The 27,511-nt window shown below is 46.8% G+C and overlaps 1 protein-coding gene across 1 annotated transcript in view; it reads left to right on the top strand.

Moving 5' to 3' along the window:
• The window catches only part of tmtc1 (transmembrane O-mannosyltransferase targeting cadherins 1), a 269,539-nt gene that overhangs the window by 65,735 nt on the left and 176,293 nt on the right, over positions 1-27,511 (top strand). The window contains exon 4 of the mRNA XM_070901685.1: positions 1,332-1,508. Coding sequence (XP_070757786.1) covers positions 1,332-1,508 — 177 coding nt within the window. The remainder of the gene's footprint in view (positions 1-1,331; positions 1,509-27,511) is intronic.

Here is a 27,511-nt window from a genome sequence, read left to right as displayed (position 1 = left end):
GTGAATTTGACCGTCAATAAGACGGGTGATTTGGTTCTGTGTGACGTGAGTGTCAAATCTCGCCAGTTTGAGACTGCTTGCGCATTGAGTATTGTGCATAGAGTCCTGCAGGAAGGGAAGAACCTAGAAATCCATCTCTGGCAGTGCTTGAAAACGGGTGGCTGTGATGGGGGAGCCTGCGCTGTCAAAGGCATTGATGGTCATGAGCATCTCCACGCTTTGCTCCGCTGCCCCCTCAGTGGTGGCCAGTGGAAGCCTGCTGAGCGCGTCAGCGCAATTTTCGGTGCCTGGCCAGTGCCGTATGGTGTAGTCATATGCAGCCAGCGTGAGAGCCTATTGCTGTATGCGAGCTGGCGCATTGGCATTGAGAGCTTTGCTGTCGGACAACAGGGATGTTAACGGCTTGTGATCTGTTTCTAATTCGAACCTTCTGCTAAAAAGGTACTGGTGCATCTTTTTCACCCCACAGACACATGTGAGTGCCTCCTTTTCAACCATCCCATACCCAATTTCTGCTTGGGAGAGCGACCTGGAGGCATAAGCCACAGGTTGTAGTTGGCCCTCATCATTACTCTGCTGCAACACGCACCCAACCCCATAGGATGATGCATCGCATATCAAAACCAGTTTCTTACAGGGGTCGTACAGGGTCAATAACTTATTAGAACAAAGCAGGTTCCGCGTCCGATTGAAAGCCCGTTCCTGACAGTCCCCCCAAAACCAATCGCAACCCTTACGCAGGAGCACGTGTAGCAGCTTCAACAATGTACTTAAGTTCGGCAGAAAGTTCCCGAAATAGTTCAATAGTCCCAGAAATGAACGCAACTCCGATGTGTTGCCAAGCCTGGGCGGGCGACGGATCGCCTCCATCGGCCATCCATGGTTCGCAGAGGCTGATACTTGGTTCCATTGCAGTCAGTGGAACGGAATATCAGGCACCGCATATAACGGCTGGCCCATCCCATACCACCTGAGACGGATTTCTCGGCCAAAATGTTTGAGCTGGGGTCAGAAAAAAAAAATCATTAACTGAATATTAAAGCAATTGGAAAACGGTCTTGCCAATGGGGCAAAATGGTGTTGTAAAAACCGCAAGTGTTGAAAGTAGATTGCAGATTACAGCGTCTATAAAGAGGGAAAGCCGCTTCATGTTTTTGTTGTAAGGTAACCAAGGGCTTGCGTGACTAACAGTTCTGTTGTGTGTTTCCATCCTTTTCTAGCATCTGATGTGTTGATGTGTTTCGCTTTTTACTTTGGTACAATACTGTATATGGCTGTGAATAAATTGAACTGTTGCACCGGGTATTTGACAATCTTTCTCTCCTTTGCAGGAGTGTGAACTGTAACTATTCTGGGGAATATTTTCCTCCCACCAGTTCTCCATTTTTCTTGCTGCTAAGTCTGTTCCTGGGGACCTGTGCGATGCTGGTGAAAGAGACGGGAATCACTGTCTTTGGAGTGTGCCTTATCTACGACCTTCTTGTGTTGTGCTCTAAAAGACTTCTGATGTAAGTTCTAATGAATTTTGTAAATTACACGTGTAGCATGTACAACAAAAAGAGATGTTTATTTACAAAATTGAATTGCAATTGACTTCACTACTGTGCTAAAATCACCAATCTTTGCTAAGTCCAAGACCGAGCTGGGGTCAGGATAGGAATGATAGGGGCTGTGATCAAGTCTGGTCTTTGATATTTTTGATGATGATTAAGTCATTGTAACTTGTAGTAACCTTGTATCATTTGCTGAAACACTGATCAGGATCCAAGCCATTTCTTTTTGGCTCAAATATCAAGATCACAGGAATTGCTTCACGAAAAGAAAACCCATGGTCGACTGCACCTTCTGTCATCCTGGTAGTCGCATTATATAATAATGATGCAGCTGTTGACTAACCGTGGCATTCAATTGCTATTGATTACTGTACAAGAGACCCAATCATGAGGTGAGGAAAACCCTCAGAGGTGGAGAGCTTTGGGAATCATAGCTCCAAGGTCCCCTATTCCTTCCAAGCCCACTACACTTGCCATATTTCATGCATTATACAGACACTTGCTTCAGATAGTGTGAGTGAATCTGGAATGTTGATGTACTGCTTTTAGAAACATAGAAACTAGGTGCAGGAGTAGGCCATTCGGCCCTTCGAGCCTGCACCACCATTCAATAAGATCGTGGCTGATCATGCCACTTCAGTACCCCATTCCTGCTTTCTCTCCATACCCCTTGATCCCTTTAGCCGTAAGGGCCACATCTAACTCCCTTTTGAATATATCTAACGAACTGGCCTCAACAACTTTCTGTGGTAGAGAATTCCACAGCTTCACAATTCTCCTAATAACTTAGTTGCAGTGAATCAGAGAAAAAAACTCATTTTTCCGGGAGATAGCCATTCAACTATCGTTGCTGACAGTGTCCATGGGCAGGAAGTGATGAAACCTATGGTCCCAGAACGGAGTGTGTTACCAGTGTTTACCAGCTGTACACTGGGATTGAGCAAACACCTCTGCTAAGATTCCAGACCTTTTTTCCTTCCAATATGCAGAAGTGCAACAATTCCAAGTACACACTGGAAAATGGCAATTCAAGGCAGGCGGGGAATGGAAAGAGACCCTGTTGCTTTTGAGTCATTTAATCTTCAGCAGAATCAGTTCTGGCTCCTGGATTATTTTTGATCAAACGCGAACATTTTTATGGTGCGAAAACCACAAACCTCTTGTCGGAATGCCCATTTGTGACGTCGTTGGTGGTTGCAGCTGACAGACCCTGAATTTGGAAGCCAACCACTGTTTGGGCCTCTTCTCCTTGAAGGACATTCAAACATAATAACTTATGAATGGGCAAAGGCCTTTGGGCCGAACAAACCTGTCCCTTTATTCGTAGATCAATCCCACCTACTCCTGTTCTGAACGTATCCTTCAATCTCTCCTCTCTCCAGAACTCTCCATCTCCTTCTGCCTGACTTCCGTTCTTACTCACTCTTCAGCTCAGGAATTTTTTGCGCCACTTTTAACAGTTAGTCTGGCTCAGGTTTGTAAGTTCCCTTCATAATCCTGTGGGCTCCCCTTTTTTCTAAAACCAACCAGCGCTCGATTCCAGCAGCTGGCAACAGATGAATTCAGCCAAGGGCGCGATGATTTCTTTCTTTCCCGTGAATTCCTGGCCTCCGGAATGAATCCCCGAGTGTAGCATCCATAAATTACAGCACGGGCACTCCCAGTTATTAATGCCATCATGTTGCCCTTCAGAACCTGTTGCCAACCAGAGTCCAAAACACAGTGGTGAAATGGTTAAATTATCCGGATAGGGTCCTTGGGGATGTGGTCGGTTCTCACCTGCTGCGACTTAGTGCTGGATTGATTCTTTTGCTCAGCAGGCCTTTTGTGAGTGCCATTTCCTTAATTATATTACGCAATCACTTCCAATAATAGAGCTCTGCTCCCTTGCTGGTAGAAAGCACATTGCTGAGCCTGTAAAACCAGGCTGAGGGGCCATGCCCAAGGTAGCCTATCCAATACACATGCCCGAGTAGCTGCTTGCTCCAGTGCCAGTGGCACCTAGCTGCTGGACGCACTCTGACAAAGCCCGTCGGCAAAGCGAGCTTTGATTGCTCATTGCGGTGTTGGATTCTGGGCTTGTTACTCTACAGGGTTGGCGTGGCCCTGGACAACGTGGACCATTTCCCATATCTCGGGAGCCTCTGATCAACAAGAGCAGGCATTGACGACGAGATCCAACACCGCCTCCAGTGCAGCCTTCGGCTGCCTGAGGAAAAGTGTTTGAAGACCAGGCCCTCAAAACTGCTACCAAGCTCATGGTCTACAGGGCTGTAGTAATACCCGCCCTCCTGTATGGCACAGAGACATGAACCATGTACAGCAGACACCTCAAGTCACTGGAGAAATACCACCAACGATGTCTCTGCAAGATCCTGCAAATCCCCTGGGAGGACAGACACACCAACATTAGCGTCCTCGACCAGGTCAACATCCCCAGCATCGAAGCACTGACCGCACTCGACCAGCTCTGTTGGGCAGGCCACATTGTCCGCGTGCCAAACACGAGACTCCCAAAGCAAGCACTCTACTCGGAACTCCTACACGGCAAACGAGCCAAAGGTGGGCAGAGGAAACGTTACAAGGACACCCTCAAAACCTCCCTGATAAAGTGCAACATCCCCACCGACACCTGGGAGTCCCTGGCCAAAGACCGCCCTAATTGGAGGAAGTGCATCTGGGAGGGTGCTGAGCACCTCGAGTCTCATTGCCGAGAAAATGCAGAAAACAAGAGCATGCAGCAAACCAATCCCACCCTCCCTTTCCCTCAACGACTGTCTGTTCCACTTGTGTTTCTCGTATTGGACTGTTCAGTCATCTAAGAATTCATTTTTAGAGTGGAAGCAAGTCTTTCTCGATTCTGAGAGACTGCCTATGATGATGATGACTGTGGAGAGCAACAGATGACTTTGGACCTATTGTTCCCAATGCTCTCCACCATTGGGGCTTTCCTTGCCTCATATCTGGGTCTGTTGTAGACTCATTGATGGAGGTTGTTGCTGTGTCTATAACTGCATTATCATTGTATCGTGACTGCCAGGATGGTAGAAGGCAAACTAGATTGGCCTTGGTCTTTTTTCTCTAGCAATTCCTTATGTGTTTACTCATCAGAGACAGTTTACAAGCAATGAATTAGGGTACTGGCAACATACACAGTGTCACTCACTGCAGTACTATACCCCTCAAGTTTTGTGCAAATTGTCACAACGCAAATGATGACTGTAGGGCTGTAGATTTTGTGATTTATGTTGTCACATTCCTGCGAATTGAAGCAACGGTTTTATTTGCGGCTTTGGAGAAGAACTATACCCCTGTCTGAATCAGTATCTGTGTTCCCATTGCATTCATCCTCTGCCCCACCCCCTCCCCACTGCTCCGTCCCTCCCCTCCACTGTTTCCCCCCCCCCCTCCCCACTGCTCCGCCCCTCCCCTCCACTGTTCCCCCCCCCCCCCCCCCCACTGTTCCGTCCCTCCCCTCCACTGTCCCCCCTCCTGCCCCCCCCCCCACCCCACCGTCATCCAAAACAAAACTGGGGCCGAAATTTTGGTGAATAATCGGCGGGGACCCCACCGTGAGTTTCTCTGTCGAAATAACGGCAGCCTATTGGGGGACCTCACGAGGAAATTCCCAGCAACTGTTTTCAAAAAAAAGCTTGAAAGATTCCTTGCAAGTTAAATAAAGAAAAGAAAGCACGTTGCACGACCTCAGTTCATCCTAAAGCACTTTACAGTCAAATTAAGTAATTGTGAAGTATAGTCAGTGTTGTAATGTAGTTTAGTGCCTTATAGAGGCCAGAGGTGATAGGAGATTAATAGATCCACAAAATGATTAAAGAGTCTATTTCCCTCATTTACCAAAACTGACCATAAGCTCGTTCCAATGACTGACTCTCAGCCATATCCAGTTACTTCAGAATGACATTGCTGGTGCTCGAAGGTCAGCTTTCTCTGTTTTTCTTTGACCTCTCCAATGCATCGACTACAAGTGTGAGCATTGGTAGGAGACGTACTGTCAGACTATTATCAATGCTACTTTGAAGCGACACTACCAGAGCATCCTCTTCTCCCAATGACCCCTGCCCAGCCCGTTGATGAGAGTTTCGCCTCCTCGATGTGGTTGAGATTGGGTAGTCAGCAGCCTGTACCTTGTCACCGTGGTGGAGAGCTGTTGAAACTATACACATTGCTGGCTACAATTATCTGGGTGACCCAGTTAACTGAATATAATGCGTTGCATTATATAAGAACATAAGAATTAGGAGCAGGAGTAGGCCATACGGCTCCTCGAGCCTGCTCAGCCATTCAATAAGATCATGACTGATCTTCGACCTCAACTCCACTTTCCTGCCCGATCTCCATATCCCTTGATTCACCTGGAGTTGAAAAATCTATCTATTGATCATTGGATAAAATAATTGTAACAGTTGATAATCAGGTGAGAACGATGGTGCTCTTTTATTTTTTGTCCACTTGCTGCATTTTGCAGGGATGTGGTTCGGAGGTGTGTGTGTATATGTACCGCACACGTATGCACACACATCCCCCACCCTTTTTCCTCCTGTTAATCTTATTGGCTGAGGCTCAGTGGGTTGTTGTTTTTGTATCTTTCTCACACTTCCCTTACAGAACAGGGTGAAGTAGTGGAACGATTAATGAACTCATTGGAGTTTAGAAGAATGAGAGGTGATCTTATTGAAACATATAAGATTCTGAGGAGTCTTGACAGGGTAAATGCTGCGAGGATGTTTCCCCTCGTGGGGGAATCTAGAACTAGGGGGCATAGTTTCAGAATAAGGGGTCACACATTTAAAACAGAGATGAGGAGGAATTATTTTTCTGAGGGTTGTGAATCTTTGGAATTCTCTTCCCCAGAGAGGTGTGGAGGCTGAGTCATTGAATATATTCAAGGTGGAGATTAACAGATACTTGAATTATAGGGGAGTCAAGGGTTATGGGGAGCGGGCAGGGAAGTGGAGTTGAGGCCAAGATCAGATCAGCAATGATCTTATTGAATGGCGGGGCAGGCTCGAAGGGCCATGTGGTCTATTCCTGCTTCTATTTCTTATAAGAACATAAGAAATAGGAACAGGAGTAGGCCATATGGCCCCTCGAGCCTGCCCCGCCATTCAATAAGATCATTGCTGATCTGATCTTGGCCTCAACTCCACTTCCCTGCCTGCTCCCCATAACTCCTTATCCCATTATTGTTTAAGAAACTGTCTATTTCTGTCTTAAATTTATTCAATGTCCCAGCTTCCACAGTTCTCTGAGGCAGCGAATTCCACAGATTTACAACCCTCAGAGAAGAAATTTCTCTTCATCTCTGTTTTAAATGGGCGGCCCCTTATTCTAAGATCATGCCCTCTAGTTCTAGTTTCCCCCATCAGTGGAAACATCCTCTCTGCATCCACCTTGTCAAGTCCCCTCATAATCTTATACGTTTCGATAAGATCACCTCTCATTCTTCTGAATTCCAATGAGTAGAGGCCCAACCTACTCAACCTTTCCTCATAAGTCAATTCCCTCATCCCCAGAATCAACCTAGTGAACCTTCTCTGAACTGCCTCCAAAGCAAATATATCCTTTCGTAAATATGGAAGCCAAAACTGTACGCAGTATTCCAGGTATGGCCTCACCAAAACCTTATGTAGCTGCAGCAAGACTTCCCTGCTTTTATATCCCATCCCTTTGCAATAAAGGCCAAGATACCATTGGCCTTCCTGATCACTTACTGTATCTGCATACTATCCTTTTGTGTTTCACGCACAAGTACCCCCAGGTCCCGCTGTACTGCACTTTGCAATCTTTCTCCATTTAAATAATAACTTGTTCTTTGATTTGTTTTTTCTGACAAAGTGCATGACCTCACACTTTCCAACATTATACTCCATCTGCTAAATTCTTCCCACTCACTCAGCCTGTCTATGTACTTTTGCAGATTTTTTGTGTCCTCCTCACACATTGCTTTTCCTCCCATCTTTGTATCATCGGCAAACTTGGCTATGTTACACTCAGTCCCTTCCTCCTAGTCGTTAATATAGATTGTAAATAGTTGGCATCCCAGCACCGATCCCTGCGGCACCCCACTAGTTACTGGTTGCCAACCAGATAATGAACCATTTATCCCGACTCTCTGTGTTTTGTTCGTTAGCCAATCCTTTATCCGTGCTAATATATTACCCCCAACCCTGTGAACTTTTTTCTTGTGCAGTACCCTTTTATGTGGCACCTTGTCAAATGGCCTTCTGGAAGTCCAAATACACTACATCCACTGGTTCCTCTTTATCCACTCTCTTCGTTACATCCTCAAAGAACTCCAGCAAATTTGTTAAACATGACTTCCCCTTCATAAATCCATGCTGACTCTGCCTGATCGAATTTTGCTTTTCCAAATGTCCTGCTACTGCTTCTTTAATAATGGACTCCAACATTTTCCTGCTTTTTGCCTGCCTCCTTTTTTAAATAGGGGCGTTACATTTGCAGTTTTCCAATCTGCTGGGACCTCCCCAGAATCAGGGAATTTTGGTAAATTACAACCAATGCATCCACAATCCCTGCCGCTACTTCTCTTAAGACCCTAGGATGCAAGCCCTCAGGTCCAGGGGATTTATCTGCTTTTAGTCCCATTATCTTACTGAGTACCACCTCCTTAGTGATTGTGATTGTGTTAAGTTCCTCCCCCCCCCCCCTTAGCCCATTGACTATCCACTGTTGGGATATTGTTAGTGTCCTCTACTGTAAAGACTGATACAAAATATTTGTTCAGAGTTTCTGCCATCTCCATGTTCCCGATTACTAATTCCCCGGTCATGTCCTCTAAGGGACCAACATTTACTTTTCCTTTTTATATACCTATAGAAACTCTTGCTATCTGTTTATATTTTGTGCTAGTTTACTTTCATAGTCTATCTTCTCTTAATCAGTTTTATTTAGTCGTTCTTTGCTGGCTTTTAAAAGCTTCCCAGTCTTCTGTCCTCCCACTAGTTTTGGCTACCTTGTATGCCCTTGTTTTTAATTGGATACCGTCCTTTACTTCTTTAGTTAGCCACGGATGGCTATCTTTTCTCTCATGTCCTTATGAACAGACTGACAGGCCGTGACATCAATGCTCCGCCCATGGCCATCTTCATACCAGTTGATGGGGGTGGGGTGTTAGTCCTATGTGGTGGGGGTTTTATGGGCTCTCACAACCCATACAATGAGTGGATCCCGCACCCACAATCCCACAATTCCGAGCCGGAGCTGCGGTTGCCGCTTGTGGGAACTGTCTGGAGCAGAGTTGGAACCCAATACCTGGGGAATATAGGGGGGAATACTCCCACTGGGCCAAAGGCTCACTCCCAGCTCACTGGGTAAAACCTGCTTCCCTGTCAGTGGCTCCCTTTAGCCAGTAGCAAGCACACAGTGAGGATCACGTGACTGTTCTCTCTGATTTTGATCTAGGGAATATAATCTCTATGATCCAGGGAAAATGCTAGAATCTATTATTAAGGACATGGTGGAATTCTTTGAGGATATAACGAGCATGGTGGATAGAGGTGTACCGATGGATGTGGTGTATTTAGATTTCCAAAAGTCATTCGATAAGGTCCCACACAAAAGGTTACTGCAGAAGATAAAGGTACACTGAGTCGGAGGAAATGTATTAGCATGGATCGAGAATTGGCTGGCTAACAAAAAGCAGTGAGTCGAGTTGGAAATCGGTGGTTAGTGGTGTGCCACAGGGATCGGTGCTGGGACCACAACTGTTTACAATATACATAGATGACCTGGAAGAGGGGACAGAGTGTAGTGTAACAAAATTTGCAGATGGCACAAAGATTAGTGGGAAAGCGGGTTGTGGAGAGGACACAGAGAGGCTGCAAAGAGATTTAAATAGGTTAAGCGAATGAGCTAAGGTTTGGCAGATGGAATACAATGTCGGAAAATGTGAGGTCATCCACCTTGGGGGAAAAAAAAACAGTAAAAGGGAATATTATTTGAATGGGGAGAAATTACAACATGCTGAGGTGCAGAGGGACCTGGGGGTCCTTGTGCATGAATCCCAAAAAGTTAGTTTGCAGGTGCAGCAGGTAATCAGGAAGGCGAATGGAATGTTGGCTTTCATTGTGAGAGGGATGGAATACAAAAGCAGGGAGGTCCCACTGCAACTGTACAGGATATTGGTGAGGCCACACCTGGAGTACTGCATGCAGTTTTGGTCACCTTACTTAAGGAAGGATACACTGGCTTTGGAGGGGGTACAGAGACGATTCACTAGGCTGATTCCGGAGATGAGGGGGTTACCTTATGATGATAGATTGAGTAGACTGGGTCTTTACTCATTGGAGTTCAAAAGGATGAGGGGTGATCTTATAGAAACATTTACAATCATGAAAGGGATAGACAAGATAGAGGCAGAGAGGTTGTTTCCACTGTTTGGGGAGACTAGAACTAGGGGGCACAGCCTCAAAATATGGAGGAGCCAATTTAAAACCGAGTTGAGAAGGAATTTCTTCTCCCTGAGGGTTGTGAATCTGTGGAATTCTCTGCCCAAGGAAGCAGTTGAGACTAGCTCATTGAATGTATTCAAATCACAGATAGATAGATTTTTAACCAATAAGGGAATTAAGGGTTATGGGGAGCGGGCGGGTAAGTGGAGCTGAGTCCACGGCCAGATCAGCCATGATCTTGTTGAATGCCGGTGCAGGCTCGAGGGGCTAGATGGCCTACTCCTGTTCCTAATTCTTATGTTCTTATGTAACAGGGCACTTAGAAAATAATAATGGGATTGGGAAGAGTCAGCACGGATTTATGAAAGGGTTTGAGGTTGTAACTAGAAAAATAGATAAGGGGGAACCAGTGGATGTAGTGTATTTGGATTTTCAGAAAGTATTTGATAAGGTGCCACACGAAGTTATTAAACAGAATTAGGGCTCATGGATTGAGGATTGGTTAAACGGGTCATTTTCGGGTTGGCAAACTGTAACTAGTGTGGTACCGATAGAATCGGTGTTTGGGCCTCAGCTACTCACAATCTATATCAATGATTTGGGTGAGAGGACCAAATGTAATGTATCCAAATTTGCTGATGATACATTCCCACCAACTTTGTATCTTGTGAGAAGGATGCAAATCGACTTCAGGGGCATTTAGACAGGCTAAGTGAGTGGGCAACAACATGGAAATTGGAATATAATGTGGAGAAATGTGAAGTTATCCACTTTGGTGGGAAAAATAGAAAAGCAGAGTATTTTTTAAATGGTGAGAGATTGGGAAATGTTGGTGTTCAGAGGGACCTGGGTGTCCTTGTACACAAATCACTAAAAGTTAACCTGCAGGTGCAGCAACCAATTAAGAAAGCAAATGGTATGTTGGCCTTTATTACAAGAGGATTTGAGTATAAGAGTAAATATGTCTTACTGCAATTATATAGGGTCCTGGTGAGACTACACCTGGAGTATTGTGTGAAGTTTTGGTTTCCTTACCTAAGGATATACTTGTCATGGAGGGAGTGCAACGAAGGTTCACCAGACTGATTCCTGGTATGGGGGGATTGTCCTATGAGGAGAGATTGAGTCGACATGGCCTATATTCTCTATAGTTTAGAAGAATGAAAGGTGATCTCATTGAAACGTACAAAATTCTTACAAGGCTTGACAGAGTAGATGCACGGAGGATGTTTCCCCTGGCTGGGGAGTCTTGAACCAGGAGTTACAGTCTCAGAATAAGGGGTTGACCATTTAGGACTGAGATAAGGAAACATTTCTTCACTCAGAGGTGGTGAATCTTTGGAATTCTCTACCCCAGAGGGCTGTGGAGGCTTAGTCATTTAGTATATTCAAGACAGAGATCGTTAGATTTTTGGATAGTAAAATTCTGACGGGATTGGACAGGTTAGATGCAGGAAGAATGTTCCCGAAGTTGGGGATGTCCAGAACCAGGGGTCACAGTCTAAGGATAAGGGGTAAGCCATTTAGGACCGAGATGAGAAGAAACTTCTTCACTCAGAGAATTGTGAACCTGTGGAATTCTCTACCACAGAAAGTTGTTGAGGCCAGTTTGTTAGATATATTCAAAAGGGAGTTAGATGTGGCCCTTACGGCTAAATGGATCAAGGGGTATGGAGAGAAAGCAGGAATGGGGTACTGAAGTTGCATGATCAGCCATGATCATATTGAATGGTGGTGCAGGCTCGAAGGGCCGAATGAGCTACTCCTACACCTACTTTCTATGTTTCTATGTTTCTATGGGCCCAAGTTTCCACACGATAAAAAACGGGTGCCCCTCCGAGCTGGGCGCCCGTTTTTCGTGCCTAAAACGGCGCCTAAAAAAAAACTCGCAATTCTGGAGCGTTCTGCAGCTCCTTGTCTGCCTGGCGCGGCGCCCAGGAGGGCGGAGCCTACACTTGCGCCGATTTTGTAAGTGGGAGGGAGCGGGTACTATTTAAATTAGTTTTTTTCCTGCCGGCAACGCTGCGTGTGCGCGTTGCAGCGTTCGCGCATGCTCAGTGTGAAAAAAACATTGGCACTCGGCCATTTTTGTAGTTCTTTGTAGCTGTTTAATTTTTGAACATTTTTAAAATAAAAGCACATTGCCATCAGCACATCTCACTGCAGCCTTCTCACTGTCTCCTTTCCCCCCCTCCCCCCCCCCCGCGGGAAAGAACGGGCGCCTCCTCTCCCCTCCCCCCAACCCCCCCCCCCCCCCCCCCGTGGGCAGAACGGGCGCCTCAGGCTGACTGCAAAATTCTCCGTGCCTGAAGCACTTTCACACAGGTAGGAAGATGGTTTATTTAATCTTTTCTTTGCTTATAAATGTTTATTCAGGTTGGATTTATTTGTATAATATTTGTAGAAGTATAAATAAGGATGTATTGTAGAATTTAATGAGTTCCCTTCCCCCCCCCCCCCCCCCCCCACCTCGGTCTGGAAGCCTAATTTGTAACCTGCGCCTGATTTTTTAATGTGTAGAACAGGTTTTTTCAGTTCTACAAAAATCTTCACTTGCTCCATTCTACTTTAGTTTGGGGTACGTTTTCACTGTGGAAACTTTGAAATCAGGCGTCAGTGGCCGGACACGCCCCCTTTTGAAGAAAAAATTCAGTTCCAAAGTCGAACTGTTCTACCTGACTAGAACTGCAGAAAAAAAAATGTGGAGAATTGCGATTTCTAAGATAGTCCGTTCTCCACCAGTTGCTCCTAAAAATCAGGCGCAAATCATGTGGAAACTTGGGTCCGATGTTTCTATGTTTCTATGAATCATGGGATATGGGGACAGTGCAAGAAAGTGGAGTTGAGGTAAAGATCAGACATGATCTCATTGAATGACGGAGCAGGCTCGAGGGGCCGAATGGCTGACTCCTACTCCTAGTTGTTATGTTCTTATACAAAAGCAAAATACTGCGGATGCTGGAATCTGAAATAAAAACAGAAAATGCTGGAAATCTCAGCGGGTCAGGCAGCACCTGTGGAGAGAAATCGAGTTAGCGTTTCGGGTCGATAACCCTTTGTCTTATGTTCTTATGTTCCCCAAGAGTCAGTATTAGGACCACTGCTCTTTTTGATGTATATTAATGATCTTGACTTGGATGTACAGGGCATAATTTCAAAGTTTGCAGATGACATGAAACTCAGGAATGTAGTAAAGAATAAGATTAGTAACAGACTTCAGGAGAACATAGACAGATGGGTGAAATGGCAGACACATGGCAGATTAAATTTAATGCAGAGAAGTGTGAGGTGATGCATTTTTGTCAGAAGAATGAGGAAAGGCAATTTCAAAGGGGGTGCAGGAACAGAGAGGCCTGGGGGTGTATATCTTTGAAGGAGGCAGGACACGTTGAGAAGGATGTTAAAAAGGCATGTGCGATCCTTGGCTTTAGAGGTAGAGGAATAGAGTACAAAAGCAAGGAAGTGATGCTAAACCTTTATAAAACACCGGTTAGGCCTCAGCTGGAGTATTGTGTTCAATTCTGGGCACCGCACGTTAGGAAGGATGTCAAGGCCTTGGAGAGGGTGCAGAAGAGTGGAATGGTACCAGGGATGAGAGACTGGAGAAGCTAGGGTTGCCCTCCTTAGAGCAGAGAAAGTTAAGAGGAGATTTGGGTGTTCGAAACCATGAACGGTTTTGATAGAAAAAAAGGAGAAACTTCTTCCAGTCGCTAAGTAACCAGAGGACACCGATTTAAGATGATTGGCAAAAGAACCAGAGGCAAAATGAGGAAACTTATTTTACGCAGCGAGTTGTTGTGATCTGGAATGCACTGCCTGAAAGAGTGGTGGAAGTTGACTCATATGTAACATTCAAAAGAGAATTGGGTAAATACTTGAAAAGAAAAAATTTGCAGGCTATGGGGGAAAGAGCAGGGGAGTGGAACTAATTGGATTGCTCTTTCAAAGAGCTAGCACAGGCTTGATGGGCCGAATGGCCGCCTCCTGTTCTGTGTCATTCTATGATTTGCAGGTTGTGTATTTGCATAACGAGCTGGCTTCACCTCCGGTAATCCCAGCAAGTCCTAAACGCATATTAAATAGCAAAGACTTGACATTTCATTCTGATTTAATGATAGTTAATTGCCTGACTGAGAAGTCCTGTTGTCTTTGCCCGGCTGTGCACAGCCATGTTGTGTCGGAATGTGAAGGAAATACCAGAGATTGTTTCTCTGCAAAGGGAAGAGAGAAAGGTCAAACATTGGGACCAGTGTTGTGCTCTGTGTCGATTCTTGCAGCGAGGAAGGCCAGGATTGGAAGCGTGCCCAGATTTTCCGACAGACGAGCTCGATGTTTTTGACTCCTAGCCCAGGGCCTGCCTGACTGAATCTCCTTGTGCGAAGCTACTCAAGCTTCGGTTCCTAGAATTCCACACACAACTGGCTCCAACAGCCAAGGTTAGCACAGTGTGAGCTGCTCGTAGCAATTTAAATCTATACACACGAGTGGCATAGTCTTGCTGGGCTTATTGTTTCAGATCTTGTACCAGTTCAACTGTTAGTTCATGTAAAAGCTTCGGATCACAATCTCCACTTCTCCAAATATCCCCACCCCCCGCACCCTCGCCCCAAGTCCTGGCGAAGCTTTCCAGGACTGCCTGTTAGCTGTTAGAAATGTTCCGTCAATTCTATCATTCACTGCTCATTTTTAAACTTGGAAGCTTTGCTGCTGGGTTTTATGAAGGGGAGCGCAAAACCGGCAGCACAAAATACAACAGTTGATTCTTGGGAGTGTGCTTCAGTCGTGGCTCAGTGGGTAGCACGATTGTCTCTGAGTCAGAAGGATTGTGGGTTCAATTCCCACTCCAGGGACATGAGCACAAATTCTCGGCTGACACTCCATTGCAGTGCTGAGGGAGTGTTGCACTGTCGGAGGTGCTGCCTTTCGAATGGGACGTTAAACCGAGGCCCCACCTGCTCTCTCAGGTGGATGTGAAAGATCTCATGGGACTATTTTGAAGAAGAGCAAGGGAGTTAGTTCTCTCCTCTGTGTCCTGACCAATATTTATCCTACAACCAACATCACTAAAACAGATTATAGGGTCATTATCACATTGCTGTTTGTGGGCGGGTGGAGGACCTTTGTCTTACGGATGTTAAGCGCAAGGCCCATGCTTTCATATGCCTCGGTGAATACATCGACTAAATCCTGGAGTTCAGCCTCAGAATGTGCGCAGACGCAGGCGTCGTCCGCATACTGCAGCTCAACGACTGAGGCATGGACGATGTACAGAAAACACCAAGTCGCTGGAGATATACCACCAACAATGTGTCCGCAAGATCCTACAAATCCCCTGGGAGGACAGGCGCACCAACATCAGTGTCCTCGTCCAGGCCAACATCCCCAGCATTGGAGCACTGACCACACTTGATCAGCTCCGCTGGGCAGGCCGCATAGTTTGCATGCCAGACACAAGACTCCCTAAGCAAATACTCTATGCGGAGCTTCTTCATGGCAAACGAGCCAAAGGTGGGCAGCGGAAACGTTACAAGGACACCCTCAAAGCCTCCCTGATAAAGTGCGACATCACCACTGACACTTGTGAGTCCCTGGCCGAAGACTGCCCTAGGTGGAGAAAGTGCATCGGGAGGGCGTTGAGCTCTTCAAATCTCAATGCCGAGAGCGTGAAGAGGTCAAGCGCAGGCAGCGGAAGGAGCGCGCGGCAAACCTGTCCCACCCACCCCTTCCCTCGACAAATGTCTGGCCCACCTGTGACAGGGTCTGTGGCTCTCATATTGGACTGTTCAGCCACCAAAGAGCTCACTTCAGGAGTGGAAGCAAGTCTTCTTCAATTCCGAGGGACTGCCTATGATGATGATGATGGGAGCTTGCTGGGTTTTCTACATTACAACAGTGACTACACTCCAAAACAATCCACTTTTAGTAATGTGCATTGTTTGGGTCTCCCACCGCAGTGAACCACAGTTACCTGGGAGGGGCAATAAATGAGCCTGAGCCTTGATACCTGTAATTAGTTTCTTAGTTTTATCTTTACATGACATGGAAGCAATTTACTTGACGTCTCAGTGGTTGTGACCTTGACCTGAAATATTGAGATGGTCCTGACACCAAGGTTGTTAACACTACAATGGCTCTCACTTGCTGCCGGGTCAGGAATTTATATTTAATTCTCAGGATGTGGGTGTCGCTGGCAAGGCCGGCATTTATTGCCCATTTGATACAACAGAGTCAACCGCGTTGGCGAGGGACTGGAGTCACCTATTCGCCAGACCGGGTAAGGATGACTGCTTTCCTTTTCCGAAAGGGAGCCAGTTGGGTTTTTACAGACTTAAAAAAAATAATTAATTAAAATTCTCAAACTGGCATGGTGAGGTTCTCGCATTCTCTGGATTATTAGTCAGGTCCTTGGATTTCCAGTCCAGTAAGATAACCATTACACTAAGTACCCTTTCATTCACCACTTATAGAAGACAATACATAAACCAGAGGCCCACTGCTCTGCCACAACGTAAGTTATGTCCCTTTACGATTCCAAACCCTGTGTTGCTGAGTTGTGGTGAAATTTAGTTTGTTAATCTGGCAGTTGGAAGAGGTATTGCCCAGAGTTAATTGGACTTTACTATAACAGCAACAATCGCTTGTATTTATATAGCACCTTTGTCATAGTAAAACGTCCCAAGGTGCTTCACAGGAGCATAATCGAACAAAATTTGCCACCGAGCCACATGAGATATTCGGCACGTGACCAAAAGCATAGCCAAAGAGGTAGGTTTTAAGGAATGTAATATGTCCTTACTATACAGTATAAATGCACACGAGGCCCATACTTGAGAAAAGATCACTCTGTGACCAGTTACCTTTATTACCAAGACCTCAAGAGGCAGACGGTGGGTGGAGCTTCCCCTTTTATACCGGAAAGTCCAGGTTAGGAGTGTCTCCCACAGGTTCGCCCCCCTGTGGTCAGTGTTCTCAAGGTGTACAACTTGGGTCAGCTTGTACATGGGTTACAATGACAGTTGAATACATGACATCACCTCCCTCCCCAAAGTCTTATTGGGATCACAGGTTAAGTCTCTCTGGTGGTTTACGCTCCCTTGTTGAGCGCCTGAGTTGGGGCTTCGGTTGTTGGGCGCTGGCCTGAGTGTCTGCTATTTGCGGTGCCTCAGGCCTGTCCGGACTGTCCACAGTGATTGGGCTCTCCTCCACTTGGCTCCGGTGTTCGGTCACCTGTGATGGAGTAAACTCTACATCGTGTTCTTCCTCTGCTTCTTCTATGGGGTTGCTGAATCTCCTTTTGGTTTGATCCATGTGTTTGCAGCAGATTTGTCCATTGGTAAGTTTAACTACAAAAACCCTATTCCCCTTTTTGGCAATCACAGTGCCTGCAAGCCATTTGGGCCCTGCAGCGTAATTAAAAACAAAAACAGGGTCATTGACATCAATACATCGCGCCCTCGCATTTCTGTCATGGTAGTCACATTGTGACTGACGCCTGCTCTCAACAATTTCTTTCATAGTAGGGTGTATAAGGGAAACCTGGATTTGAGCGTCCTTTTCATTAACAGCTCTGTGGGTGGAACCCCTGTGAGCGAGTGTGGTCGGGGTCTATTGTCCAACAGGAGGGGGGTGATAAGCAGCTTTGTAGGGAACTCCCTTGGATTCTGAGCATCCCCTGTTTGATTATCTGCACTGCTCGTTCCGCCTGGCCGTTTGAAGCCGGCTTGAACGGTGCCGTTCTGACATGGTTGATTCCATTGCCTGCCATGAAGTCCTGGAATTCGGTGCTTGTGAAGCACAGCCATTGTCGCTGACCAAGACATCCGGTAGACCATGGGCAACGAACATTGCCCGTAGACTTTCTACCGTGGCAGAGGATGTGCTTGAATTTAAAATGGCACACTCAATCCATTTGGAGTAGGCGTCTACTTCAACCAAAAACATTTTTCCCATGAAAGGACCTGCATAGTCCACATGGATGCGTGACCATGGTTTGGAGGGCCAGGGGCTAAGGGGGGCTTCCCTGGGTGCATTGCCCAACTGAGCACACATGTTGCACCTGCGAACACAAAGTTCCAGGTCTGCATCTATCCCTGGCCACCAAACGTGTGACCTGGCAATTGCCTTCATCGTGACAATGCCTGGGTGCTCATTGTGAAGTTCTCTGATAAACACCTCTCTGCCTTTCTGGGGCATGACTACTCGGTTTCCCCACAGTAGGCAATCGGCCTGAATCGAAAGTTCATCCTTGAGCTATGAAACGGTTTAAACTCCTCAGGGCATTCCACGTATGTGGCTGCCCAGTCCTCATTCAGGACACATTTTTTAACTAAAGACAGTAGCGGGTCTTTATTTGTCCAGACTTTAATCTGATGGGCTGTCACAGAGAGCCTTCACTTTCAAAAGCTTCAACAGCCATGACCATCTCAGCATCATGCTCAGCTGCCCCCTCAGTGGTGGCTAATGGTAGCCTGCTGAGTGCATCGGCACAGTTTTCAGTGCCTGGTCTGTGCCGAATTGTGTAGTCATAGGCGGCTAACGTAAGTGCCCACCTCTGTACGCGGGCCGATGTATTCGCATTTATGGCCTTGTTGTCGGCCAAAAGGGACGTTGGGGGTTTGTGATCTGTCTCCAGCTCAAATTTCCTGCCAAACAGGTACTGGTGCATTTTTTTTTACTGCATATACACATGCCAGCGCTTCCTTTTCTACCATCCCGTAGCCCCTTTCTGCCTGGGACAGATTTCTGGAGGCATAAGCTGTAACTGACCATTGGCATTCACATGCTGCAACACACACCCGACCCCATAGGATGACGCATTGCACGTTAAAAATAGTTTCTTACACGGGTCATATAACGTAAAGAGCATGTTAGAGCACGCAATTTGTTATGCTCCATCAAAAGCCCTTTCCTGGCTGTCCCCCCAGACCCAATCGCAACCTTTGCGTAGGAGCACGTGTAGCGGCTCTATCAGCGTGCTCAATTTGGGAAGAAAGTTGCCAAAATAGTTCAGGAGCCCGAGGAACGAACGCAGCTCCGTCGTGTTACGGGGTCTGGGTGCTCTCTGGATCGCTTCCGTTTTGGGCGCAGTAGGGCTGATCCCGTCTGCTGCTATCCTCCTCCTCAGGAATTCTACCTCTGGAGCTAAGAAGACGCACTTCGCTTTTTTCAGTCGCAGCCCTACCCGGTCCAGTCTGCGTAGCACCTCCTCCAGATTGTGGAGGTGTTCTTCAGTATCGCGACCCGTGATGAGGATGTCGTCTTGAAAAACCTCCATCCTTGGAATCGACTTGAGGTTTTCCATATTTCACTGAAAGATCGCGGCGGCCGAACGAATCCCGAACGGACATCTGTTGTACTCAAACAACCCCTTGTGTGTCGTGATGGTGGTCAGCTACTTCGACTCACTCGCCAGCTCCTGGGTCATGTAAACTGAGGTCAGGTCCAATTTTGAAAAAAGTTTGCCACTGGATAGCGTCGCAAAGAGGTCCTCCGCTCTCGGTAGCGGGTACTGGTCTTGGAGTGACACCCGATTGATGGTGGCCTTGTAATCGCCACATATCCTGACCGACCCATCCGCCTTGAGTGCCGGCACGATCGGGCTCGCCCAGTCACTGAATTCGACTGGCGAGATGATGCCTTCCCTCAGCAAGCGGTCCAATTCGCATTCTATCGTTTCCCGCATCACGTAGCCTTGTGGTGTACTGGCCTGGCGTATGTGAATTATGTTTATGTGAATCACTACCTTCGCCCCCATGAAAGTGCCGATGCCGGTTTGAAATAATGAGTCAAATTTGTCCAGGACCTGTGAGCATGATACTCGCTCCACAGAAGAAATTGCATTGACATCGCCCCATTTCCAGTTCATGACAGCAAGCCAACTCCTCCCCAGTAGTGCGGGACCGTCCCCCAGGACAATCCAGAGTGGCAACCTGTTCTCCGAATCTTTGGGTCACGACTACCGTGGTGTTGCCTAGCACTGGAATGATCTCCTTTCTATATGTCCGTAGCTGTGCGTCAATCGGCAATAATTTTGGCCTCCTGGCCTTGGACACCCACAATCTTTAGATCTGTTTGATGCTCATCAGGGAGTGGCTGGCCCCCGTGTCTAGCTCCATTGATACTGGGATGCCATTGAGGAACACTTTCATCATTATCGGTGGCGTCCTGGTATATGATCTGTATATGTGCTCCACATGAACTCGCTGAACTTCAGCTTCCAGCAATTTCCCCCAGTATTCATTTGGCCTCGTAGGGCTTGCATCAACCTGGCTGCAGGCTTCCTGCACATACGCGCCAAGTGACCGCTGACGTTGCAATTTCTGCAGGTATATTGCTGATATCTGCAAGCTCTCGCTGGGTGTTTGCCTCCACACCTCCAGCATGAGCTGGAGGCCCCGTTGTTGGAAACAAAAGGTCCATTACCAGTTGATCATCTCTGACTGTCTCTGTAACTATCCTTAAGCGCACCATTAATAGGTGTTGATGGCCCCATTACTGGCCGCATTGTCCATTGCGATGGCATGAATCGCCGTTCAGCTAGCCATTGTCTCTGTTGAATTCCCCCTTTGGGTTCGACTACACGCTGGGGCATGTCCGATTGCCCTTGTCTGCCTAGAGATCTGTGTGCTGCGTGAACAATGTTAACTCCCTGGTCATTTGCCGCATTTGAGCCAAGATTTTTGCCATAAATCATTCTGGTCTCTTCCTCCTCTGAGATAATTGTCTGGGCTATCATAGCCACCGCTTCCAAGGTCAAGTCTTTGGTCTCAATCAATTTCCTGAAAACCCCAGCGTGCCTGATGTCCTCAATTTAAAAAAAAAAAAGTCTCGCAGCATCTCCGCTCTGCATGCATCTGTGAATTTACATAGGCTCGCCAGTCACCTGGGATCTGCCACGAAGTCTGGAACGCTTTGCCCTTCTCGCCGCCGGTGTGTGTAAAACCAGTGTCTCGCCATGTGCATGCTGCTCGCCAGCTTAAGGTGTTCCCCGATCAACTTACTGAGCTCTTCGAACGTCTTGTCCGCTGGCTTCTCTAGCAGTAGAAGGTCCTTCGTCAGGGAGTACATTCTGGATCCACAAACCATCAGATGAGCCCTGCGTTTGTCGGCCGAATCCTGTCCCAACCATTCCTTGGTGACAAAGCTTTGCTGTAGTCTCTCAATAAAGTCATCCCAATCATCACCAACATAGTACCTCTCTTCTGTGCTGCTAGTGGCCAATCATGCGTGGTTTAAATCCCAGTTTCTCGTCGCCAATAATATGTCCTTACTATACAGTATAAATGCACACTAGGCCCATACTTGAGAAAAGATCACTCTTTGACCAATTATCTTTATTACCAAGACCTCAAGAGGCAGACGGTGGGTGGAGCTTCCCCTTTTTATACCGGAAAGTCCATGTTAGGAGTGTCTCCCACAAGTTTGCCCCCTGTGGTCAGTGTTCTCAAGGTATACAACTTAGGTCAGCTTATACATGGGTTACAATTACAGTTGAATACATAACAATGTTTTAAAGGAGGAAAGAGAGATGGAGAGGTTTAGGGAGGAAATTCCAGAGCTTAGGGCTAAACAGCTGAAGGCATGGCCACCGATGGTGGAGTGATTAAAATCGGAATGCTCAAGATGCCAGAATTGGAGGAGCGCAGATAACTTGGAGGGTTGTAGGGCTGGAGGAGATTACAGAGATAGGGAGGGGCGAGGCTATGGAGGGGATTTCAAAATAAGGATGATCATTTTAAAATCGTGTTGCTTAACCGGGAGGCAATGTAGGTCAGGGGTGATGGGTGAACGGGACTTGGTGCGAGTTAGGACACAGGCAGCCGAGTTTTCGATGACCTCAAGTTTACGTAGGGTAGAATGTGGAAGGCCAGCCAGGAGTGCGTTGGAGTAGACAAGTCTAGAGGTAGCAAATGCATGGATATTGTAACTAAGTTACGTCGGGACAGCGGTAGACAGTCCGAGGAAATTCAGAGCCAAATTGCTTCTCCATCATGTGCTGCAGTGGGTATAATCTGTGATGGAAGTGCAGTATATTTTGTCTGTGGTTTTGTTTTTCTTCCTTGGGCGTTTTGTGCATTTCGCTTCTTGGAAAAAGATATTTGCAAAAAAAAAAGCGCAGCTCATGGAAAGAGCTTTCATTAAAATTGCACACTCATCTAATTTTTAAATGTAAAATATAATTTAAGATGCTTTAAAAATGTTTTCGCATGCTCTGTTTGCTTTTCCTCGCTAAGAATATTCTGGCACTGGGTTTTTCTCTAATAAGTCAGTTCCTGTTGCAGAGGGACTGTTTCTTGTCAAGCTGATGAACTTGTGTAACAAGAAACAGATTCCAGGTGGGAGGTAAACGTTGGAGCACTCAGTTGGCAAATGCTTAAGGTAATCCGGCAAGGTTTGCCCTGTTACTCAGGGTAATATATGCATTCTCCATCACCTGGAACTATTTTTCCCCCTCTCTTCTCTTCAACTCCTGGCCCTTCCTCTCATGCAGTCATTGATTTGTTACTAGGTAACCGTTCCATGGCAACCCTGTGAGGCCTTGCCCAGCTAGGTCCCTCTTTGTATGTGCGTAAGAGCCTGGATGTTCCGTGACTTTCTTTTTAAATATGTAATTGATGCATGATTACAGTAGCCAAAGAGAGAGCCTGATATGTTTCTGGTCACACAAACTAATCTATCAGCAAAAAAAAATGGCAGGCACAACAGAGAGAGCTCATGAGAACTGGACAAGGAAGAGATGGCAACTCCTTTCATTTTGTGTCATCTTTTCTTTGTCCAGAAGGAAGTAATCCACTAGAAAGGAACCCATTGAGACATAATATAATTTAAGTAGGGTTGAATTCTTCTTCAATGCTCAATGCCTTCCAGTAAAATAGTGCAGTTAAAAAGTACTTCACCATGATTTGGTACAGTGCCTCAGAATGGCTTCTTACTGTTCTCTTATTACCACATCATTTTAAAAATCATTTTCTAATTTGAGCAAATATATATTTTTTCTAAAATGAATTGATCAATTTCCCCCGAGTTACAAGAGTAAGGAATAACTGAGCAAGGGTCTGCACATTTGTCTAGTGATGGGCTGACTGCATCCTCTGGGATGTGCACGTGTAAGGGTGCCTGGGGTTTAGTTCGGATGCTCAGTTTTTAGCTGTGGATTTAATGGATTGTAAAATGGCATTTTGTGAAGTTGTGGGATTTGTCGAAGTCTCTCAGACCATCACCTGCTGCTCAGTGGTTGGTACTGTTGTACGGAGCCCGGAATTTCATCCTTGGGCATAACCCGAATGGTGCCTATTTTGCCGATGTCAAGTAACACTCAAGTGTGAGAACATAAGAATTAGAAGCAGCAGTAGGCCATTTGGCCCCTCGAGCCTGCTCCGCCATTCAATAAGATCATGGCTGATCTTCGACCTCAACTGCACTTTCCTGCCTGATCTCCATATCCCTTGATTCCCTTAATATCCAAAAAATCTGTCGATCTCTGTCTTGAATATACTCAACGACTGAGCCTGCACAGCCCATTGGGGTAGAGAATTCACAAGATTCACCACCCTCTGAGTGAAGAAGTTTTTCCTCATCTCAGTCCTAAATGGCCGACCCCTTATTCTGAGCCTGTGACCGCTAGTTCTAGATTCCCCAGCCAGGGGAAATAATGTCCTTGCATCTACCCTGTCGAGCCCTGCAAGATGCGGAGGAAGATACAGACCTACTGATCGCAGTCCCTCAGCAACCTGGCGAGGAAGGCCCCATTGTTGACCTCTCCTTTGCCGAATGAGCTGAGTTTTGTTGGGGAAGGGCAGGGGAAAACAAATTCTTGGAGAGACCGACTCCTGTGTTGGAAGCCTGGAGCCCAGTTTGGAGTGCTCGGCTGCAATGTGAATTATTTGGTTGGACTTTGTTGACTTTTTAAATCTGCAAATGCCTCGGTTCCTCCCAATTGGTTGTGATCCATGTCAATCACAGTAAGCCCCTCCCTTCTTCATTTTTAGTCCACATTGTATTTTAAGGATCCCGCTCCCCCAATCTGAGTTCAAAGAAAGTCACCACAGATTGGAGTGGGGGCGGGAGGGGGGTGTCATATGGTACTTGGCCATTCACAGAGCATGCCCAGACTTGCAGTTTGTAAGCTCCGCCCCCTCACTCCGTTGTCCAGTGATGGAAATGATCTCAAGCTGATGAACTAACAACATAAACCATAAACGTTTGGACTTTACCTGAGGTAAATGATTAGTAACTATATACAAGAAGTTTTGTTTTTTGCAGTTTGTTGACTCAACCAACCATGTGACTATTTACTGTCCCGGAGACTGAGTCCTCTGATCCTGACCATTTCTCAGGAGTATTACTCTGGTTTGATATTTCTTGCTCTGTGCAAGGACTTGGAAGAGAGAGGGACAGAAGTGGTGGGGGAAAGAGAGAGAAAATATTATCAAAGGCAGTCCTTCAAAATCGAGGAAGACTTGCTTCCACTCTTAAAGTGAGTTCTCAGGTGACTGTACAGCCCATATAAGGGAATTACAGTCTCTGTCACAGGTGGGACAGACTGTCATTGAAGGAAAGGGTGGGTGGGGATCTGGTTTGCTGCACGCTCCTTCCGCTGCCTGCGCTTGTTTTCTGCATGTTCTCAGTGAGAGTATATGGTGGTGTATACAAAATAACAATTTTAGTTTCTCCTCAGTCCCACCTTTTCTCTCAACGTCTACACTAATGGCCATTCCCCATGGCCATCTCCAACTCTCCCATCCTCCTGTGCACCCTCGGCCTTGGCTAAGGTAGGGGAATAGATATTGGATCCGTCAGTGAAACAACGTGTGAAAGGCCACTCAGCTGTTCAAGACATAGAGAAGGGTGAGGGGGTGGGAGGCAGAGGGCAGGAGTGACTTGCAGGAAGCAACGTTACCTCTGGTGTCCCCCAAGGATCTATTCTTGACCTCCTCCTATTTCTCATCTGCATGCTGTCCCTCAGCGACATCATCCGAAAACACGGCGTCAGTTTCCACATGTACGCTGACGTCGCCCAGCCCTACCTCACCACCGATGTCCCTTGTGAGCTGCGCTTCTGCGCGGACTGTTTCTTTTAGTGCATGGCCCCTTTAAATGTCTGCGCAGGCGCAGTATTTACAATGGAGACGTCGGTGAGCAACCTGCGCAGGACCGTTCCCCTTACTGTGCGGCCGCGCAGCCTACATGGAACATTGCTCACCATTACCTCGCTCAACCCCCTCCACTTTCTCCAAATTGTCAGACTGCTTGTTTGGTATCCATCATCATCATCATAGGCAGTCCCTCGGAATCGAGGAAGACTTGCTTCCACGCTAAAAGTGAGTTCTCAGGTGACTGAACAGTCCAATATGGGTATTACAGTTTCTGTCACAGGTGGGACAGACAGTGGTTGAAGGAAAGGGTGGGTGGGTGGGTTTGCCGCACGCTCCTTCCGCTGCCTGCCCTTGGTTTCTGCATTATCTCGGCGACGAGACTCGAGGTGCTCAGCGCCCTCCCGGATGCTCTTCCTCCACTTAGGGCGGTCTTGGACCAGGGATTCCCAGGTGCCGGGAGGGATGTTACACTTTATCAAGGAGGCTTTGAGGGTGTCCTTGAAGTGTAGTGATTTGACATCCAGTACTGGATGAGCAGGCATTGCCTCCGACTAAATATTGGGAAGACCGAAGCCATTGTCTTCGGTACCTGCCACAAACTCCGTTCCCAAGCCACTGGCCTCCATCTCTCTCTGAGGCTGAACCACACTGTTCGTAACCTTAGTGTCGTATTTGACCCCCAGAATAGCTGCGTCATCACTAAAACCGCCTATTTCCACTGCCGTAACATTGCCCGACTCTGCCCCTGCCTCAGTTCATCTGCTGCTGAAACCCTCATCCATGCCTTTGTTATCTCTTGACTTGACTATTCCAACATACTCCTGGCCGGCCTCTAACTTTCCACCCTCCGTAAACTTGAGGTCATCCAAGACCCGGCTGCCCGTGTCCTAACTCTCACCAAGTCCTGCTCACCCATCACCACTGTGCTCGCTGACCTACATTGGCTCCCGGTTAAACAACACCTCAGTTTTAAAATTCTCTTCGTTGTTTTCAAATCCCTCCATTGCCTCGCCCCTCCCAATCTCTGTAATCTCCTCCACCCCTAAATACGAATTGTTGTTGTTGTGTGAGAGAGGAAGCAGTTGTGAGGTTTGATCTATGGGAGGCCAAGTTACAAAAAGGTGAGGTAACCCCACAGTGAGAAAATTACTGCCAAACGGCGAGAGAGGGAGAGAATAGGTTGGGGGACAGACAACGGGGACAACAGAAAAAAAATTGGCGAGTGAGGGAAAAAAGCAGAGGAACATTTAAAGGAGCTTCATTGTGCTTGACGAAGGTCCGAGGCGATCGACTATATTAGAGACATAGAAACATAGAAAATAGGTGCAGGTGTAGGCCATTCGGCCCTTCGATCCTGCACCACCATTCAATATGATCTTGGCTGATCATACAACTTCAGTACCCCATTCCTGTCTTCTCTCCATATCCCCTGATCCCTTTAGCTGTAAGGCCCACATCTAACTCCCTTTTGAATATATATAACGAACTGGACTCAACAACTTTCTGTGGTAGAGAATTCTACAGGTTCACAATTCTCTGGGTAAAAAAGTTTCTCCTCATCTCAGTCCGAGATGGCTTACCCTTATCCTGAGACTGTGACCCCTGGTTCTGAACTTCCCCAACATCGGGAACATTCTTCCTGCATCTAACCTGTCCAATCCTGTCAATTTTAGATGTTTCTATGGGATCCCCTCTCATTCTTCTAAATTATAGTGAATATAAGACTGGATCGACTAGGCTTTCTTCATATGTCAGTCCAGCCACCCCGGAAACAGTCTGGTGAACCCTCGCTGCACTCCCTCAATAGCAAGAATGTCCTTCCTCAGATTAGGAGACCAAAACAGCACGCAATACTCAAGACTCAATATTACAATATGCAGTGCTTTATATTGTGTAACGCTTCTGCAAGAGTGAACAAGTGTACATCTAAAGTGCTGGCTGACGTTCAGAGGAAAGTAGGCTGTCTCTGGTGAGTATAACCAGTGCAGGGCCATGTCAGGTTGCTTTGTACTCCCGTGCCAGAGTTGGGCCAAAGGTCACGGTGAGAGGGGAGGTGGTGTGGAACGGCACTGAGAGGTGTTAGCACATCACACAGCCCGTGGGAGGGAGAGGTGGCAAACATGATTCAGCACAGAGGATACAGGAGCCTCCCTGAAAAGAAAACCTGTCGGAGCAAAAATAAGCACGACAGGTTGGTGCGAAGATGATCTTTTAGCTCATTTTAAAAAGAAAAAAAACTTGTATTTACATAGAGCCTCTCACGACCTCAGGACATCCCAAAGCGCTTTACAACCAATGAAGTATTCTTTTGAAGTGTAGTCGCTGATCTCGTTCTTTCAAAACACCAACCTTCATTCCGCGGCAGCAGCTGGCTATTTCAACAACAACAACTTGTATTTATATAGCGCCTTTAACGGAGTGAGATGTCCCA

This window comes from Pristiophorus japonicus, chromosome 15 (assembly GCF_044704955.1).
Source record: "Pristiophorus japonicus isolate sPriJap1 chromosome 15, sPriJap1.hap1, whole genome shotgun sequence".
Lineage (NCBI taxonomy): Eukaryota > Metazoa > Chordata > Chondrichthyes > Pristiophoridae > Pristiophorus > Pristiophorus japonicus.
The sequence above is the reverse complement of the archived record's forward strand: the minus strand, read 5'-3'. Positions and strand labels throughout refer to the sequence as shown.